The 21,196-nt window shown below is 44.4% G+C and overlaps 1 protein-coding gene across 1 annotated transcript in view; it reads right to left on the reverse strand.

Moving 5' to 3' along the window:
- Window positions 1–21,196, reverse strand: part of RPS6KA1 (ribosomal protein S6 kinase A1) — a 93,075-nt gene that overhangs the window by 57,770 nt on the left and 14,109 nt on the right. Inside the window, 1 exon segment of the mRNA XM_081202746.1 lies at window positions 9,092–9,136. Within this exon segment, the coding sequence (XP_081058872.1) occupies window positions 9,092–9,136 (45 nt within the window).

Raw genomic sequence — 21,196 nt, forward strand, 5'->3', positions numbered from 1 at the left:
GACTACGACTGCAATCCTGCTCCCTCCTCTCAACATGAGTGCATTCATTCCATGCTGCACATCATCTGCAGAATGGTTATTGATTTCACTGGGGCTCAAAGCAGGAGCAATTTCTGCTAGGTTGGGGCCAAAGTGTTTTCACACATAACCTCTCTCAAGTCCAAATTAGACCATAGTATTGAAAATGCTATCTTGTATCACTGAGATCTTAACTGCAAGAACTCAAACCAACGTGATTTCTTATTGCCTGTCTTAAGCTTGATCTTTTCATATAAAGAAGTCTGAAATCTCTGCAATATTTATATGTGCACATTGCAAATTCTCCTCAATTTAAATGCATCACTGACTGAAACCCAAGTCATTTATTTCTGCCATAGGAGATATGGACAGACTCACTAACCTCATATTCTTAATTGGTAACTAATTACAAGATAGTTGTGGGGGTTTTATTTTCTTTTGGAGTAGACCTTTGATCCAACAGCAGGAATTGGAGGTTGAAGTGCTCTTTTAATCCACCAGTAGGAGGCTTTCCCCTCTGATTGATCCAATTATTCTGGTATATAATACATAATACAATTTATGAAATACGTAATCAATTAAGAATTGACAATGGTATGAGACATTATTACAGTTAGGTTCTACCTTTCCTCTAACGAGCACCAACTGGCAAACAGTGTTGGTGTCCCACCTTTTATCCTCACAACAGCCCTGTGAGGCAGGTTAATCTGTGAGATTGTGACTGGCCCAACATCACCCTGTGGGCTTCATGTCCAACCTAGGCCCCCATCTGCACAATACATTTAAAGCAGCATTAAACCTCTTCAAGCAGCCATGGCTTCCCCCTAAGAATTCTGGAACTTATATAAGGGCAGTTGAGAGTTGTCAGGACACCCCTATTCCCCACACAAAGCTACAATTCCGAGTTTCTTGGAAGGAAGGATTGTTACACCATTATGGGAATTGTAGCTATGCAAGGGGAATAGGTGATGGCGGATGATGCTATGCTGTCAAAACTGTACAAAGTGCAGCATGGGACTGTTTGAAAGCTCTTTTGCAAACAGCCCCACTGTGCTCTTTGAACCTCTGATTCAGAGTGTCAAACTAGGACCCAGGAGGCCCAAATTCAAATGCACACCCAACCATGTAGTTCACTGGGTGACCTTGGCCAATCATTCTCTCAGCCTCACACCTACCTACCTTACAAAGTTGTTTTAAGGATACCAGCAGGCAGGTGGGGGGGGGAGACTATGTATGCTGCTTTAAGATCCCTGGAGGATTTTTAAATCTGAGAAATCGAGTAGACAAATAAATAAGAAGATTGACTGGCATTATTTGCAAAAAGGTCATCATTTGCTTGTAAACTGAAAATATTTCTCCCTTCCTTGTATCACCCACCTATAAAAAAATTAAAATGAAAACTTCTATCTCCAAAAGATCATTAGACAACAAATTATCAATTGAAGCAATACACCACTAGACAGCTCCTGAATTTTTAGGAGACTGTTATGGGATTTTCAGGACACCAAGAACCTGTGGCAGCTCAATGCATTGTTACAAACAGCAAGAGAAGTTTGGAGTGCTTTCAAGACATCCATCCCCCAGCCCACCCCTGGCTGTGCAACTAAGCTATTTCCACAGTGCCAGAAAAAGCTAGCTGGTTATGAGGAATGCAGGGCTCTGAAAGCTGATCCTTATTCAATTATTAATTGAAGCCTACGGCTCTGAGAGAGAGGGGGGGAGAGAAGGATTGATATATTTGTTTAATGGCACCAAAGAGTTTGCCATTAGCTGGGGCCCATTCTTGGCACAGGACAGTCAAGAGTTCTGGGAGGAACAGATGCATGTGTCTGAGAGCACAGCAACATAAAGAAACAGTGGCTGTGCAACACACACACACACACACACACACACACACACACACACACAAGCAAATCTGCATTCTTTGCAGTTTCATTTTCCTCCTGCCATACTCACCCTGTAATATGGCGCAGAGGTAGGTGACAGTGACCCAAAAGGATCACCCATGTGCCCTTCTCAACCACAATGTTTCCAAGGGTGTGTTCTGAAGCTATCATGGGTGTGCTGTATTTAGCCTGTTGGGTAGATTGTGTGACCCTGGGGGCTGAGGATAGCTCAATCGGAAGACGTGAGTTCTACATGCAGAAAGATCCAGGGTCCAACCCCTGGTACCTCTGGCTAACAAGAAGCTCAGATGGCACAGCTTGGAAAGCCCTCTACCTTGGAGAAGTGGCTTCCTATCTAAACAGGACAGCGAACTTCCAAACAGCACTGCTAGGCCAAGAACCCCTGTTTTAGGGGTCACTCACACAGAACCCTAACAACCACCATTTTATTTATATGTAGACTGTGTGCTCTCCCAAGAATCTTGTGGAAGATGCAAGCATTCCATGGCAAGATCTTCAGCAGACAAGTCCATGAAGAAATGGTTGCTTGAAGATTGGACATTTGAAAACACAGTATTGCATATATGTTTTTATCCTACACTTCCTTCAAGGAGCCCAGGACAGCATATATGGCTCGCCCCTATTTTATACTCACAGCAACCCTGCAAGGTAGATTAGGCTGAAAGATGTGGAGTGGCCCAGATCCCCTTGCTTTGCTAGTTGGGGCTTGCAGACAGGGCCATGCTGTCTAGGCCAGGAATGAGGAATGTGGGGCCTGCTAATTGTTCCTTGACTTCAACACCCCTCAACCCCACCTTGCCTTGCTAATTTAGGTCAGGGATGATAGGATCCAGCAATCTCAAGGAGGCACACAGATTTTCCATCCCTGATTTAGGCAACACTGATGTCTAGCAATCTAGGCAGTACTGTGGAGAGCTGTGGAGAGCTAAAAACGCTTATCAAAGAACTCCAGCACTGTTCAAACACCAGTGCTCAGTGGCTTCCTCATCCATACGGGACTGAAACAATTGCAACTGCAAATGGAGGCCCTTCAACCTGGGACAAGGAGTCCCAACAGGGCTGCGTGCTACTGACTTTTTCTTAGTTCTGTGGGGCAATGCAATGCAGCCTGGCACTCCCTTTGTTCTAGGAATGTTTCCCCAAGGGCAGTTTGAAGCAGCAATGCAAGACTTAACATAAACTGGGGAACAGGCTTGCCTGAGATCAGATCTTTAGGCTGGTATTTTAAAGAAGTTTGTTACTTACCCTGAGCCTAAGGAATAAGGTGGGCTAGACCTTTTTTCAAAAATCAAAAAAGGGAAAGAGGAAACGCTGGAGCAACAGAAAGCAACAGAGGTCTCAGTAGCAAGCCCTTAATATTTTGCTAATCGACTGCACAGACTCTAGAGGAGTCATGGGATGCAGGCAAGCTAGCAGATTTACCAGTTCATAAGCACTAGCTAGGAAACCAATTTAGCTAGATTACAAGCCTATAGCTCTACCCATCCTGCTCCCCCGCATCACGGATAACATTGCACTGGCAAGATCTAGCCAGCTGTTTTCAAGGAAAGCCTTCTGCCCAATTCAGTTGCTTAAAAACAAAAAAGGTTTTTAAACATTAGAGCATCTGATACTAGCAAATGATTGGATTGCTGGGAACTTCTTGCCCTTTTGTCACCAGAATTTACGCTATGTCTGCAATTAAAGAGAGACAGGCACCCTTTCCCACTGGAAGGTAGGTCTAGCATGAAAATGGGACCTCCCTGACCTGACCAGCCACACTAAAAGCTGCCAGTTGTACCAGGTCAGAGGATGCAGGCAAGCTAGCAGTACTCTGACTGCCAGCAGCTCTCCAGGGTTGAAAGCAAAGGTCTTTCCCATGTTATGCTGCTTTTAATGGGAGATGTTGGGGATTGATCCCATGACCTCCTGGATGCAAAAACTTTGCTTCACCACTGTACTATGGTTCCTGGACCCTACAACCACCTTTTTTTTAATATTAAAGAATTTTTATTGCAAAGTAAATACACCAATAACCAGCCATACATAAAGAATAATATAAAGAAAAAGAAAAATGAAAGAAAAAATGCAAAGAAAAGTAAGTAGACAATAAAAGAATAAAGTATAATATTTCAATACAATAAACACTATTTTACAAAATAATAGTAATAGACTTCCATCACTCTCACAACACTTCCTTTCACATTTCATTTTTTATCTGTATTTCAGTATTATCATCTTAATATATAGATATGTGTATATGTATGTTTCCTCTTTTCCATTCACGAGGTCATTCTAGACACAGCCAAATTTTTACATTAGAACCTTGTCTTTCTAAATAATCATTCAAGCACTTCCCTTCCTTCTTGACTGTATTCATTGGCTTTAATCTTATTACATCCGTCAATTTGGCCAGTTCCAAATATTCACATAATTTACATAACCATTCCTCTTTGGTCAGTACTTGGTTACCCTGCCAGTACTTAGCCACCAGGATTCTCGCCGCAGATGTTGCATACAGAAAGAATTTAGTATTTTCTCTAGAAATATCACTATTCAATATTCCCAAAAGGTATGCTTCTGGTCTTTTGCTATGCCTTCAGGGCCACTTTAGGTGCGATGTTGATGTTCGTGTCTGCTACCAGTGCAGACTGGTTTTTATCAGGAGTTAAGGTTGTGTCGAATTTTGGAGGTTACAAGTGTGTGAGTGAGTGGATGTACCGTATTTTTCGCCCTATAGGACACACTTTTTCCCCTCCAAAAATGAAGGGGAAATGTGTGTGCGTCCTATGGGGCGAATACAGGCTTTCGCTGAAGCCTGGAGAGCGAGAGGGGTTGGTGCGCACCTGCCCTCCCGAGCTCCGCACAGCTCTGCGCAACTCTTGGGAGCCCGGCGCCAAGCCGTGCTGGACTCCGAAAGGTTGCGCAGAGCTGCCTGCGCTCCTGGGCTCCCCGCAGCTCTGCGCAACCCTCCAGAGCCCGGCGCCAAGCCGGCGGGGCTCCCAAAGGTTGCGCAGAGCTGCCTGCATTCCAAAGCCTCGGGCGCGCTGAAGAGCGCGCCCGGGCTTCGCGCAGCTCTCCGCAAGCCTGGGGAGACCGGCGCGGCTCCCTAGGCTTGCGGATAGCAGGCTGTTCTGGGGGCTGGGGTCGGGGGAAGCTCGGGCTTCCCCCGCGCCAGCCCTGTGCCGGGGGGGGAATATTTTTTCCCCTTTATCCCCCCCCCAAAAAAGTAGGTGCGTCCTATAGGACAGTGCGTCCTATGGGGCGGAAAATACGGTAAGTAGTTTTACATTCTCCAGACTGAGAGCCTGCTCTGGTATAAAACTGGGCGTCTCCCAGATGAGAGATGGAGGAATGTTAGATGGTCTAGTGGGTGTGAAGAATGAGCTCATCTGTGCTTCAGAAGTGGGGTGAGCATCTTACAAGACCTTCCTTTGCATCGTTCCTACGTATGTTGCAAACTGTTTCAAGGCCTTCAGATAGTCTCTAAATGGAAATCATAAAATTAATAAACCAGTAAGCTAAGCATCTTTAGAGGCAGTCCTGCAACATGGCAGGGAAATATGGCTTACCTTTGGTGGTAGATCCTGGGGGTTTAGGGCAACATTAAGGGCAACAAACTTTGAAAGCAAACAGCTCTGACTCACTGGACTCAATGCAAAGTGAGAAGTTTTGCAGCATATGAAGTGAATTGGAGCTTAAGCTACAGGAAAACTTTGTTCTGACTCATTTCACTGGACCTTGTGCAGGAAGACAACATGCCAGTATATTGATCTCCTTGTTAAAATTAGCAGGAAAGGGGGTGTTATTTGGGTTTCAATTAAATAAAAAATAATTTTATTAGGCAGTTGTTTTCCCCACTAAGAAGTCTCCCAAATATGATGAAAATATATCCAAGTTCAAGTCAGCTATCTCAGAGATTGAAAGACTACAACTTTTTTTTTAACTCTGCAAGTTCAGAAACGTACAGAGGACTTGAAGCCCAAGCACTGTGGACACACAGAACCTCAGAAAAGCTCAGAGAAAGAACAGTCTATAGCTAGTTTCACAGTTAACGTCACCAAAATGCTAAGAGGGAAGAGGTGCATGAAGACTGTTTTGAGGATTGTCCACCATCTTCCTTGTTTTTTATGAAAAAAATAAATCAAAGTCAGAAGCTCCTATTTCTAAAAAAGAAAGAAAAGGTGCCAAGCTAAAGAATGCTGCCTGGAAAAACTACTAACCAGATAGAGACATTTGTGCAGAATTTAAAAGAAAAAGTTAAATTCAGGCCAGGAAGCAGGCAAACATCCTACCAGAACTTTGAAAGTTCATTTTTCAAAAGAACTAGTTTTAGTCTGACATGTCCCAAAAGGAACTGGTTCCCATTCCCATTCGTCTCTTTACAAAACCAACTAGTTTGGGTTCATGTTCAGTTCACAGATCAATTCAAGTTCATCCAAATGAACCTCAGCAAAAAAATAATAATGTTCAGCATTCAGAACATTACAAGCTGCTGTGCTGAAAGGATAAAATATACAGAAGATTAAGAAAATGTCAAAACACAAACACAGTGGAATGTGAATTGTTTAATTTACATTCCCCAACAATAATGACCTTTAAGGTTAAAGACCCAAAGAGGGGGGAAAAACAAAACAAACAAAAAAAAAAAAAACACATGCAAGAGATTGAACTAGAATTTGTTCAAAGTTCTATCCCAAAATGAACTTAATTCACATTCATTTCACCAGGCTGTTATAGGAATTACTTTCAGGTGTAGTTCAAAGATTTTTGAAGTAGGCAGTGCCCTTGTGGGCAACCCACCTACGGCACTGCCTCTGCTGCTGGTGGAGAAGCAGTGCTGGCATCAGCGCTGGTTTCAGGCAAGATTACGCTGATTTCTTGCGAGAGCTCACTGAAAATCACCGTGATCTCTCCCAAAACTGGTGCCAGTGCTGGCGCCATGTCTCACCAGAAGTGCTGATGGTAGCAGAGCAAGGCTGCACTTCCCATTTTGCCTCAAGTGGCAAAAAAAGATACACCACCTGTGTCCTAGTCTTAGGGGAAAGAAATTAAAAGACCCTTCTCTCAGATATAGCAAAAGGGGCTGCTTATGCTTCCTCTATTTTCAAGTCACTTACAACTTTGTAAAAGAGGTCAGTTCAGTCACTGGTCTTCAGCTGCTGAGTCTGGACCCACTACTAGGTTATGGCTTGATCCAAGATGGGTCACAACCAGAGCATTACCACCATGCAAATATATGGTAACAGACTGAGAAATGGGTCCCTAAATGCATATTTGGGTTAAAAGTGGGTGCTGGGTTTGAAAAAGTTGAAGATACCTAGGTTGAGTGATGGTGAAATTTGTAAATTTGCACCTTTTTCAAGTGGGGGAGGCCAGCCTACAACCTTCAGTGTTGTTGGAGTAGAACTTCCCTCATCTCTAATCATTGGTCATGCTGGCTGGAGCTGTTGGGCGTTCTGGAGGTTATCACATTGGCTACCGTGCTATACAAATCCTCTCTGAGGCTGGCGCTGTAGGACAAAAGTGCCCTCTGTCCAAGTCAGGCGGAATCTTGTGACACCCACTAATCTACGATTTCAGGAATAAAGTTAGAAAACGGAGTTTCTGTGACTCAAAAGAGATAGGAATCTCATCCTTAAAGAAAATAATCCCTAGTCAACCAAACAATATTTTAAACGAGTGGGGGTGGCAAATACAGTGGTACCTCAGGTTACATACGCTTCAGGTTACATACGCTTCAGGTTACAGACTCCACTAACCCAGAAATAGTGCTTCAGGTTAAGAACTTTGCTTCAGGATGAAACAGAAATTGTGCTCCGGCGGCGCGGCAGCAGCAGCAGAAGCAGGAGGCCCCATTAGCTAAAGTGGCGCTTCAGGTTAAGAACAGTTTCAGGTTAAGTACGGACCTCCGGAACAAATTAAGTTCGTAACTAGAGGTACCACTGTACTTTTACACAGAAGTCAGGCAGCTGTTATTAATGCGTACAGACAGTGTTGGGACCCACATTCTCAGCAAATCCAAATTGCTAGCCACAATTTCCTCCAGTCTCATCTCCCCTTCTGAACCCCCCTTCTGATTCAAGAAATCATAGAATTGGAAGGGCCCCAATGATCATCCATTCCAAATCCCTGCAATGCAGAAATATGCAGCTGTCCCAAACAGGGATCAAACTTGCAACCTTGCCATTATCAGTATCATGCTCTAACCAACTGAGCTATCCAAGCTGTCAGTAATCTGAACATCTAAATCACGGAAGCCAAATAAGCCAAGGATACACAAACTGAGTTTGCATTCATTTTATCCAGACTATCAAGCACAAAAAACTGACAATAAGCAGCAACAGAACCACTGGCTTCCGAAGGAGAATCAGAACTGTGGCAGCCAATATAAAGGACTAGTACTCAGAGAATGAGTTTATTATTGATATATAACATACGGGGATGTTTATGTGTTTTAATCTCTTTTTCATTTACTGCTGATTCCAATTGTTTTTAAACATGTTTTAGTTATTTGCTTTTAACGGTTTTGATTGATTTTAATCTCCCTCATAAACAGCTTGAAGATTTTGCTACAATCAAGTGGTATATAAATTTTGTTAAATAAATGAAGGATTGCTCCCCCCCCCAACACAGCCCCCTGAATACTGAATAAATTTGTGAGTGGATTTTTGAACCTTGCTGTGAATCATGACCACCCGCCCACATCAAAACTGAAAAATATTTCCTGATTTCTCATAATCACTCATGACTGCAGTTTTTACTAGCTTTCTGCAACCAATCCTGAACCTTTCCCCAAAGTTGTGCTTCTGTTGCAGGCAGAGTGCATTTGAAGTCACACACAAGTAGTTCAAAACTTCTCCTTGACAATGGCAAGGCAATTCAGTGGGAATGGTGGAGATCCTTAGTTGGTTAAAAAAGAGTGAATCAGGTAGTAAAAAATATTTGCAATTTGAAAAGGAAAATACCATCTCTGTCAACACACCTTTTGGGGAGGCAGGGGGAGAAGCAGTAGATTAATTAAAGCCACAGGCTAATCTATCACTAATTTCACTCTCAGTTGTGGAAAAAACCACACCAGACACAAAAGTCACATAGAGGTAGAGTCTGGAAGCGATGCCATAGTGAAACATCCAAACCAGCATTGTGTAATAAAAGCACAAAAAGATTCATGTGTGTGGTTTTACCTTCGGCAGAGCTCCCTTTTTTCCTTCTGGAGCAGCTTGTCCATTCTGCAAAGCAAAAAAGCCAAACTTCCCATTAGTAACGTGTCCAGCAGCAACCATCCCTTGCTGAACAAAAACAGCAATGATCTAAACACCACTTGATGATCTTAACAGGCTCTAAGCCTACTACAAGCCTTATCATCTTTCTTCAAAGCAGTTTACAAAACGAATAAAGCAGTAACATTATAAGTAAATGAATAGTTAAAAACAATTATTTAAAATGTTCAAAAAATAACTAGGTTTGACAATAAGCTAAAAACTGGATTAAAACGCATGCAGACATTCTACATGCCTGGATAGGTATGCCTAAACAAAAACGTTTTCAGCAGGCACCAAAAGGAGTACAGGAAAGGTGTCTTGCCTGATGTCAATAAGCAAGGAGTTCCAAAGCATGTGTGCTGCCACGCTAAAATAATGATTTCTTACAAATGTGGAATGAGTATCATGCGGTACTTTTAACAATGCAGCTATTCCCAAGAGACCAGGACCATGTAACAAAATACACAAATGTGAAGAACAAGTTTTAACCCAAAGTGATATTGTACAACAGTGGTGTGTTATGGAAAGGTAAAGGTAAAGGACCTCTGGACGGTTAAGTCCAGTCAAAAGTGACTATGGCGTGCAGCACTCATCTTGCTTTCAGGCCGAGGGAGCCAGTGTTTGTCCACAGACAGCTTCCAGGTCATGTGGCCAGCATGACTAAACCACTTCTGGCGCAGCAGAACACCATGACGAGCGCACGGAAACACCGTCTACCTTCCTGCCACAGCGGTACCTATTTCTCTACTCACACTGGTATGCTTTCGAACTGCTAGTTTGGCAGAAGCTGGGACAGAGCAACAGGAGCTCACCCTGTCACGCGGATTCGAATTGCCAACCTTCTGATCAGCAAGCCCAAGAGGCGGAGTGGTTTAGACCACAGCGCCACCCACTCCCATGGGTGTGTTATGATACTCTTTTCAGTGCACTAAGCAAATCCTTTCCTTGCTGCTGAGAAGAAAGAGTTAAACGTAGTTCAACATCTTAAGGATGACTCAGCAGAAAGTAATCTGGGTAGGTGTGCCATAGGTAGCCAAGGCAGCTGCCGGAAGCCCCTTTTATCAACACTTCCTCCCCAGGCGCCAGGCAAGAACAAAGTCAACCAAGGAGAACTGATACTGCCAAAGTGGGCAGTGGCTTCTCACATCCTGGGTTTTAACCAGAGACTTATTGCAAAGCTCTTACCCCATTTTATTTCAACACTTATAAAGCCTTGATTCCAACAGCAACTCGTTAAGGAAACAAATATATTTATCAGCTGAATTGCCAACAACATAACCAAATGGAGCCCTTATACAGTCCTTCATTTTCTACTCCAAAAATCCCAAACATACATCTGCACTTCTAATTTACATGAACAAACACCTTAACCAAATCTGGAAGTGGAAAGGCAACTTGGGTATAAATTCTTGAAGTTACAATGCAAATATATACCGTATTTTTCCGTGTATTAGACGAGGTTTCTTGACTCAAAAATCATGCAAAAAACTGGGGTAGTCCTATACATGGATAGTGGCGTGAAGGGGAAGCTGCACCGGCCAGCCAGATGGTTGGCGGGCGTGCAACTCGCCCCCATGCCGCTGTGGGAGGCACGCACTCTAAGGAGTGTTTCCCGCAGCGGCATGGAGGGGGAGTGGCCCACGCTCTAGGGAGCTTCCCGCCCTCAGTGGCGGGGGGGAAGTGGCTGCCCACTTTGCCAAACCCCAGCAACGACCCTGCTGGGGTGATGGCAATTCCCCCCAACAACTTTGGGCCATCTCCCCTCATTTTCTTTAAATTTAGCCCCCCAAAATAGGGGGCGTCTTATACATGGGGGCACCTTATACATGGGAAAATATGGTAGTTCTGTCTATGTTGCTTCTTGCTGCGTAGAAGAATTCTCACTGATTTTCAGTGGTGACTCTGGCTGTCTTGTCCTCCCTAGAAGCACCCCCCCCCAATCCAATCCAGGAGCAGAACTGGTAACAATAGCCATGCTCACACCATGCAGTTAGAGCACTATTATACCATTTTAACAATCATGGGCTGTGGTGTGTTAAGGGTGCTGCCTTACTAGACCTACGATTCCCAGCACCCTTAACAAACCACAGTTCCTAGGATTTTCCAACTTCGTTAAAGTGATATGTATTCAAATGTATGGTTTGGGTGTGACCCAAGCTCACAATATGAGGTGAGATTCAAACTGCAGACTTGCCAAGTCTATAGCTTAGCCTCTTAACTATGCTTTATTTCACCTGCAATGTAAGAAAGCAGTTTTGCCAAGGAAGATTCACCCCACAAACCATACCAGAGATTACCAACTGTCGCCCCACCAAAAAAGGTATCCCTCCCACCAATAAAACAAACTCAGTTACCCAACCAAGCCCAGGTGAGTTACATAACTTCCCACCTGAGGCTGCTGAATTTGGAGAAGATGTTTATCTGGGGACAACTGCTGGTTAAAGCTCTTAATTCCACATAATCCTCCATGCAGACAGAAAGCAATCTGCTGAACTGGACCACAGAAGCCAAAGAAAGTTCTAAAGCCAAGCAAAGGGGATCCCTAGGGATTCAACACAGGAAATATGAAACCAGACTGCTGCTGTCATTAAGAATAGCTGTGCCATCAGCCATGGAGCACTGGTCAAGCCTCCGACCACCGGGAAAGGGGAGAAATGGGAGCCTGATAGCTAGAGGAGACCCCAATCACAGGATGATCTGAAGGAGGCTAAGCAATAAACCTTTCTCCCAACTTCTTCCATGAAGTTGATTAAATCACAGACTTGGAGGGGGGCCTTTTAGGTCACCTAGTCCAACCTGTGCCCCAATGGAATAAATCCAGAGCTAGAACATCACCAACAGACGGCTTGGCTGGCCTATGCTTGAACACCCCCAGTGATGGAAAGAGCCCATCCACCCAATTCAGCAACAAAACAAAACAAAAACTAATTTACTAGGCCCATTAAAGCTGCGTACACACTATACATTTAAAACACTTTCTCCTCCAACGAAGAACCTTGGGAACTGAAGTTTATCCCTCAAAGCTATAATGCCTAGCACCCTTAACAAACTACAGGTCCCAGGATTCTGACAGGCGGGAACTGCTTTAAATGCATGATGATCAAGGATAGTGCACTGTAGGACAGAGCACAAGGCCCTATGATTTAAAACACACGGCTTCCCCTAAAGAATCCCAGGAACTGCAATGTGTGTTGAGATATGTATGGTAGCTCTGTGAGAGGTAAAGTACAGGCCCCAGGATTTTTTTAGGGGGGAAAGCTAAGAGCTTTAAAATATATATGGTGTCCATGTGGCCCAAGTCTTTGGCCTTTTCTATGCAAGTCTCACTGTGCACAAGAGATCCTGAACATTCAATTTATGGGGTAGGTGTGTTAGTCTGTTACAGCAATCATGCGTGCGCACACGCGCACACACACATATTTGGTGACACCCAAGAAGAAATGCAACACAAATGGGAACTCCAAAGCAGAATTGGTAGTAGGAACAAAAATCAATGGTGTACTGTAGACGCATCCAATGAAAAGAGGCAGCAGATCTTAATGTTTGATTCTCAGAAGTTCCTTGAAGAATTAATTCCTTTTCTTCAAGAAGGACTAGTAGGGTCCAAAAAGCATTGCATCAATAGGTAAAGGACCCCTGGACAGTTAAGTCCAGTCAAAGGCAACTATGGGGTGCGGCGCTCATCTCGCTTTCAGACCGAGGGAGCTGGCGTTTGTCCACAGAGTTTTCTGGGTCATGTGGCCAGCATGACTAAACCGCTTCTGGCGCAACCAACGGAACACTGTGACGGAAACCAGAGCGCACGGAAATGCCGTTTACCTTCCCGACACAGTGGTACCTATTTATCTACTTGTGCTGGTGTGCTTTCAAACTGCTAGGTTGGCAGAAGTTGGGACAGAGCAATGGGAGCTCACTCCATTGTGTGGATTTGAACTGCCGACCTTCTGATCAACAAGCCCAAGAGGCTGAGTGGTTTAGACCACAGCACCACCCATGTCCCTAAATTTCTGTCAACCCCATTGCTTTCTGTTCCAGCTCCCAATACCTTAAAGAGCAGATTTATTGTAGTCAAAAAATTATCTCTCCTTTTCCACCAGCTGCTATTAAAAGAGGGCCGCAGCTCAGTGGTATAGCATCTGCCTGGCAAGCAGAAGGTCCCTGGTTTGATCCTTGGCATCTCCAGATAGGGCTGGAAATGTCCAAGGGCCTGAGACCCTGGAGACCTGCTGACAGTATAGACAGTACTGAGCTAGGTGGTCCAACAGTCTGCCTCTGTATAAGGTGGCTTCCTATGCTAGAGGCAAAGGTGGCTACCCAGTGGAGTTATGCTGCAATAAACCTGTTTGGTCTTTAAAAATGACCAGAAAACTCATTTTATGTTCATTTAAAATGAAGCACACAAATAAGAATTTCCAGTGGATTGTGTCCTCTGCTAATTAGAGCGTGTTCATGCAGAGGGGGGAACTTGAATTTCCCACTTTGGGCCCCAAAATGTTCAGGGCTGGGCCCTATTTACAGGTGTGCAGCAGGGTCGGTTGCTGCTGTTTTAAACATCACATGTGTTTCTCGAAAGGAGGGGGGAGAGAGAAAACAGGCTCCCAATTAACATAGGGAGCTTTGCCTTAAGACCCCCCTGAATGTGGGTCAAAATGCAACACTGCCTATGGGGGCATGAGGGAATCCACTTAGTAGTAATAATGTGTCCAAATAAGCCACTTAATATTGGAGAATTGAGAAGTTTTAATTAATTTTTATTTATTTTTTCAAGTGTGAGGGTTGTGTATTTCATGAAAAGCAAATTCATTCCAGCTTGAAATCACCTGGGGTTGGTTGTGTAATTTTACATCAGCTACACTGCTGTTATATTAGCATAATAAAGCGTCAGCATGGTTTGAAGGCTGTTTAGCAGATTTGAGGACAAACTCATTTGATTCCTTTTCCCCCCATTGCTTCCCAGTCATTGTTATCAATAGGTTTAAAAAAACAAAAAACACACAAGCCTTGGGAAGGCTGAAGCATTGAAATTAACCATACAATGAGACACTAGGAAATAAATAAGGTTCAATAAATCCCTCAACTATGTACTGTTTCCTTACAGAAAATTAGCCCTGCAAAGGTACACCCCTTTGAATGGCTTAGAGAAGAACAGCTGTACCAAAGCTCACCTGGCTTGCCACACTACAGTTTGCCACTGCTGCTGTCACCAATAGCAAGACCCAAACTTCAGTGCAACTTGTAGCATTAATCATAATTTACTAGTACTAGCACAGTCCTTTGAAGAACCCCAAGGTAAGAACTCACTACCACTAGTGGAGACAATTCTTTTATGTCTCCCAAAACACAGAAGAGCTGCCTTGTCAGGTCAGAAGATGAAGATTCTTCCAGCCCATATGTGGGGAACATTTTACAGCCCAAAGACCACATTCTCTTCTGGGCAACTTCCAGGAGACCACATGCCGGTGGTGAGTGGGCCAAGAAGTAACGGAGGGTGGAGCAACAACTATGAATTTTACCTTTGTAAAGTAGGCTAGCTTTTATACACAGCTCCCTCCATCCTACATCCAGACAAGCAAGAAGCTTTGTCAGAGTTCAAGGACAACATCCACTCCAGGAGAAAACACTCAAAGTGGAAAAGAAACAAGGTCAGTGAGGGGTGTGGCCTGGGGAGAGTTCCAGGGGCCAAACAGACAGATCTGGAGGGCCACATATGGCCCTTGGGCCTGAGGTTCTGTGTCATTGATCCAGTACTTTAGTGACTGCATTTGTGCCAAACTCAGATGAAACTCATGAGCATTCCTACAACTTGTGGTAATGAATCCACTGATTGATTATGCATGGTCTGAAATATTAAGCATCAGGACAGGAGGCCAAAACTGATGACCAGAAGAATCACATAGTGCAGCTCAACCTTGAACCTGGCTCAATAGTTAGATGGGCAGCCACTGCAGCCAGCTAGATGCCCCCATTAGCAATCTGGAGACCACATTTTCTACTAGCTGGAGCTTCCAAACCAGACCCAAGGGCAGCACTACAGTAATCCAGCCTCAAGGTGCCTAACACATGGACCACAGTAGTCAGGCTACTAAATGCTAAAGCCACCTTCACTAAGCTGGCACCCTCCAGATGCTTTGGACTACAACTCCCAACAGCCCCACCCTGCAAGTTGAATCAAGAGCTCTAACCCTTGAGATGGACACAAAACACATGCACAAACACGTAACTAGTCTCTAAAACTGAATCATTAATACCTGAATAGCCTGGGAATTGCAAATACCGTATAACACTTCTCCCCCCCCCCCCTGCAACTGTGATAACACCCCTGCCTTGTGACTCACTGACACCCAAAGGTTTAAGAAAACCTTGTTAAGACCTTCATGGCAAGGATCCCAGAGCAATTTACATAACTGACATTCTGGTCCAGGGTTGCTACCTTTGGTGGGGTGGGCCGAGCTCCCCTGCCTCTCTCAGCAGCATATTTAGCAGAAATTCAGCAGGTAATACCTTATCCAGCATTGATCAGGAATGCTGTACCCATTGGATTTTTCCCTGCCATGCAGAAGTTATAAGTGCAGGAACAAAGATTTGTTTAATAAATTAGGGATGGATGGCAAGGGCATCTTCTGTCACTCTGGGGTCAGGCAGTGATCTGCGGTTTCCTGTGCCCCAGCTATGGGAAAACATTTTTCAGCCCACGGGCCACATTCCTCTCTTGACAACCTTCCAGGGCTTTCCAGTTTAATAAATCTGCAGTGGAGAAAGGCATATACATGAGAGCAGCCCACTATCTGATCACCCTCAGAAACTGGGTAAGTTCACCAATTCAGCAGGAACCATCTGCTCTCTTTTTTCTGGCATCTCTGCAGCCACCGTTCCTCTTGCACCCCCTTTCTCCACAACAAGCACCCCAGGGGTGGAGAAATCAATTTGAAGTAGTTCAAATTGCCTGCCTGCCTTTCTCCTTTTGCACCTTCTTCTGCAGCAGGCAACCCAGGGGGTAGAAAAATCAATCGGCAGCCTCTCGTCTCCTGCCAACATGCCTTCCCCCACACCTTCAGCTACAGACTGCATCTCTTCTCAGTTTAAGCCCTTCCCCTGCCCACCTATGCTGTGGATCTCTCTAGCTACCCCTTCCTTTTGAGTGCCTTGCAGCTGAGCTCCTGGGTCACTCCTGACACCTTGTAGCATCTCACCAAGCAGGGCTCCTGCCTCCCAGGGAGTCACACTTTCCTCTCAACAGAGACTTCTCACATACAGTACTCTGCTTGAAGTTGTTTCATTTCACTGAACCACTGGTTCCACTGCTTTATCTGTTGCTTGATTTGCTGCTGGATTTGGCCCAGCTGCTCAAGGGGTGTCACTACTCCTCCCTCCATTTTGGCTCAGGCACACCTAGTTCTCAGCTTCCCCTGCAGGAAACACAGATCCCACTTCTAACACCAGTCTTACATGCATCCCAATTTCCACAAGCAGTCCAAGAGCCCAGGGGTTGCAGGTGCGCTTACCAGGATCCATGTTCCCTTCGTGGGCAGTGAAACACAAGACAGACTTGTAGTGTCTTTATGTGCTTTTATTTGCACATACTGTGGTACCTTGGTTTGCATATGTTTTGGATTACAAACACGTCAAACCCAGAAGTGCGTGTCCTGGTTTGCAAACTTTTTTTGGATTACAACCCCTTTTTTTTATTCCGAACAAAAAAATTTGGGAGGCCCCATTGGTGAAAGCGCGCCTTGGGTTACAACCTGTTTTGGTTTACAAATGGACCTCCGGAACGGATTATGGTTGTAAACCAAGGTACCACTGTATATACAACCTACACCTAGATGGAGGGATTGCAAAGCACTCACATTCTATGAGGGTCTGGCTTCCCCCTTAAGGACAGCATTTGATTCAAAGGACAGCAAAAAGCCATTCGCTGGGTTTCTTAGTTTCAGCCTATCATCCCCAAATCGCATGGAGTTCTGCCCCTCCTTCTCCCTAACTGACTCCAAGGAGCTCTCCCCGCCCCCAGCTAAAACCCTAACCTGGTCTTTGTCTGCTACCATTGGCCTGTGACTCTGCTACTCAAAGGGGTGGGGGGAGGGCTCCACCTCTCTGCTGGGCAGCAGTATTTGCATCCCCAGACTGTTCTTAATGGTCCAGTACTCTGCTCTCTTTGTTTCTTGCTAATGGCCCATCTTCTTTCAGGTCACTTTCTGAGCACAGAAAACTGGTTTGGCCAGTCTTTTTGACACTGCTAGATTCAGCACCTGCCAGCTTCCCTTAATACTCCTGGCATTGATTTGTTCATTGTTATAACACATTTAGGGAAATCTGGTCCCCAACCCCAATAAAACATCTTAACATCATAAATAGTAACATTTCTGGCCTTACAGGCATGGCTGCTTCATGCACAACTATTTGCTAGAATACAACTACCTATGCTGAAAAATAGCATTCCTGTCCAAGCTCTGCTTTTTGGCAGTTTCACATTATGGATTGTGCCTCACCCCCCCCACCCCGGATTAGACCAATTCCTATATATCTTCTTGCATCAACGCAAAGAGTTTGTACGAAAAAATCACTGCAAGTCCCAGGGCAAGTGAACAGCTCCCCGCCTGGGCCAATCCCAGGATTTTATGGCTGGAAGGGATCAGAAGGTCACTAACACCCACTCTTAAAGCAGGATTATCCATCTATCAGCCCTGCCCACACAACCCAAGTTAACTCCAGTAATCCTGATCACACAACATACCGCATACAGAGAGCCAGAGGGAACAACTTATATTCAAATTCCCTCTGTGACTTGGCGATATGGCTCAGTATTTCTGGTACGCACAGGGCACGATCCCTTTTTTCCTTAAATGGTTTGCAGGGGATTTTTTTTTTAAAGAGAGTTCAGACAGAAGGTACGGTATATCTGCAGCTGGTGGGGGGAACCATCACCAAAACTTTATTTCTTGTATACTGCCCCAAAACTGTTGTGTTATGGGGTAACATGCAAATATCTTTCATAAATATTATTTAATATTTATTTAAAATTTTAATATTATTTAAATATTGCTTCTGGAGGTGGGTGTGGGGGATGGTTGAGTGTTGATTGTTGCTTCTTGTATAAAATAAATAAATAAAAACCTAGCGAAAACCATTTGTGAAATGTCACTCCAAATCATGAAATGCACAGTGGGTGGGTGGGGAATGAAATTCATTCTGTCTCCCCACGGAATTGCAATTCTAAAAAAAAAAGTAGGAGCTACTATGGACCTCTGATGAAAGATTTTTAATATCCACAAACAATGCCCAGAATTCTTCAGGGTGGGGTGCAGCGGGGAAAGCCAAGATTATTAAAACAGTATGAAACAAGACAGAGAATGTAAAATACATATGTACCAAGATCAACAATGCTTCTTAGTGTGTGTGAAAATGGCATTAAGGAAGTGGTGGTGACACAAGGCAAGGGATGATGAAAGCCAAAGTGCTTTGTTTTCTTGAAATATTAATCGTTCGGCAAAGGGATGTGCATTCAGCTACACAGCAGTTGTGAAGAAATTTCACTTATTATATTTTCTTGAAGGTAGCAATAAAGATGGAGCCAGGGAGAAGTACTCCCATCATTATCCCCCCTCCTCCATTTTTTACCAAGCTCCTCGACTTTTGTTTGGTGTCAACTTATCAAGGGAAAAGAGAAAACCCATTATCTCCTGCTTGCTTTTGGCACTGATAGAAATTCTGGATCCCTATGACTAAAAAGCAGGAGGATTCAAACAACTTAAATTCCAAGTTGTTTGTAACAAATGAACAAAAAACCCCAACTATCACTCTGCATTAAATTCAAGCCCCATTAAACAGCCCTACTCAGAAGGCAGCCAAGCTGCGGCGCTTGCAGAACTGAGACTTCAGTCAGGAAAAAATGCACGGCTGCCTGTCCAGCAGGATTAATGAATAAATCCCAAGCATGACAAAAGCCTTGCATGTCACAGAGGCTGTCACTAACCTTTCTCCTGGTTACTGGAGTGAGATTCCTGATAACTAGAGTTAAAACAAACCCTTTGCACTGGAAGAAGAAAGCAACCACCCCACCCAACTCAATAGCCATCATAGATCGCTACTCTCTGTATCAGGTCAGGCTGTTGGAATTGTATAGCACAGATGGGGCCTAAGTAGACCCACTATCCTGCCACTTTGAACAGTTATGGCTTCCCCCAAAGAATCCTGGGATTGTTATGAATGCTGAGGGTTGATAGGGGACCCCTAGTCCCTTCACTGAGTTACCATTCCCAGAGTGCTTTAACAGTCAGTCCCTCTTTCCCAGGGAACTCTGGGAATTGTAGCTCTCTGGGGGGGACTGAGCTATCCAGAAGACCATCCCAAGGAAGGCCCAGAGCAGTTTCCATGTTTCCTGACAGCACTCTGCCTGATTTGACAGAAACAATAAGAGGATTCTTTCTGTGACCATTCCCCCTCCCCATCCCCCTGCCACAACTTGTTACTTGATGCTCTGGCCTTTTCCACATAGCATGGATAGCACGCAGGGAACGAGGGACAAGCTGAACACAAAACCTGACATAACACTAGGGGAGGCAATTAAACAACTGCGGAGTGATGTTCTGAAACAGAGACAAGAATGAAGAGTTGAAAGGGTCACCAAGCTGGAAAAGCAAATAGCTTCCCAAGAGTTTAGATAGGCAAAGACCTACATTTTCCAGCCTTGCGTGGCAAAGGTGGTTCCCCCCCTTGGGCGTTGTTAGCTGTGGGCCTGAGAAATGTGTGCCCCGAATCTTTATCTAAGCACTCCAAGCATTATCAAACAGGTAATACACTTTAGGCGGAAACTGAACCAGTGTTGATCTGGACTACTGGGTTGGATATTAATTTGGGGACATAAATCAACTTAGGATGTTATCCAGAGATTGGAGGAAAATGAATAGGAGTAACTGAAGGAGGGTTGAACAGATTTGGAGCAAGATCTGCTGGGAAATTGGGAGAAAATGAACCGAAGATGAACTGATACGAGGTGGGGCAAAAATTAAAAGCATACCTGGGGTGATTTGGACATGAAATTACTTGGCTTGCCTTCTGTGACATTTAAAGGCTCAGTCTGCATCCATGCATATAAATTAGCACTTGCATGTTTTATGCATTCCCCCCCCCATTCATGCCCTTTTTTTTAAAAAAGGGCCTAATAATGTTCTTGCTCCCCACGCCAAGGTGCCACCAAGACGCAGTCCTCCTCCTGCTGCAGAGATGTCTATATTTTTTGTAAGCTAGTAAATCTGCCTCCATGCCCACATGTCAAAAGGAAGAGCTCACGGCTATTATGGACTGCCCTAGAACATTTCCCATAACACTTCACAGCATGAGTTACACTGACCTGTAATTCGTGAAGCTGGAATTGGGGGAATTCTTGGTGGAACCCAATCATCGGAGTTGTGCTCTCAGCTACACTCTGAACAATGCTTGCACAAAGAGGAACAGATAATGTGAGAACTGTTCTATGGCCCGTTTATAGGGTCAGCAAAATCAAAGTGAGTTTATACCACCTGGAGCTGAAGGTAGTGGGGATTCCATGTTTGAATGTTGTGTACACAACAGATTCCTCTTTTCACATAGGAAAATACCACATTTTGGATGTTTATGTGAAAAGTAGACTTCACCCATTTGCCTATCACGCTACCACCCTATTTGCAGGAAAGTTTTGGTTTTTTTAAATGCATTGGAATTTAAGAGGAATGGCTGCAGCTCAGTGGTAGAGGATTTGCTTTGCATGCAGAGACCTCGGGTTCAATTCCTGGTATCTCTGAGTAGGGCTGGCAATGCCCCCTGCCTGAAAACCTGGACAGCCCCTACCAGTCAATGTGGACAGTACTCAGCTGGATGGACCAATAATCTGACTCTACAAGGCAACTCCCTATGATCCTCCCTAAACATGCAACCCTGTACTTACTGCTTAAAGTAGTGCTCTCTGGGAAAAACATCAGCACTGAATTCTGTGGGTTGTATAAAGCGTTCCCTAGATATGCAGAATGATGTGGGGATGTGTGTTCACAA

This window comes from Podarcis bocagei (genome assembly GCF_964188305.1).
Source record: "Podarcis bocagei genome assembly, chromosome: 7".
In the NCBI taxonomy this organism is placed as follows: domain Eukaryota; kingdom Metazoa; phylum Chordata; class Lepidosauria; order Squamata; family Lacertidae; genus Podarcis; species Podarcis bocagei.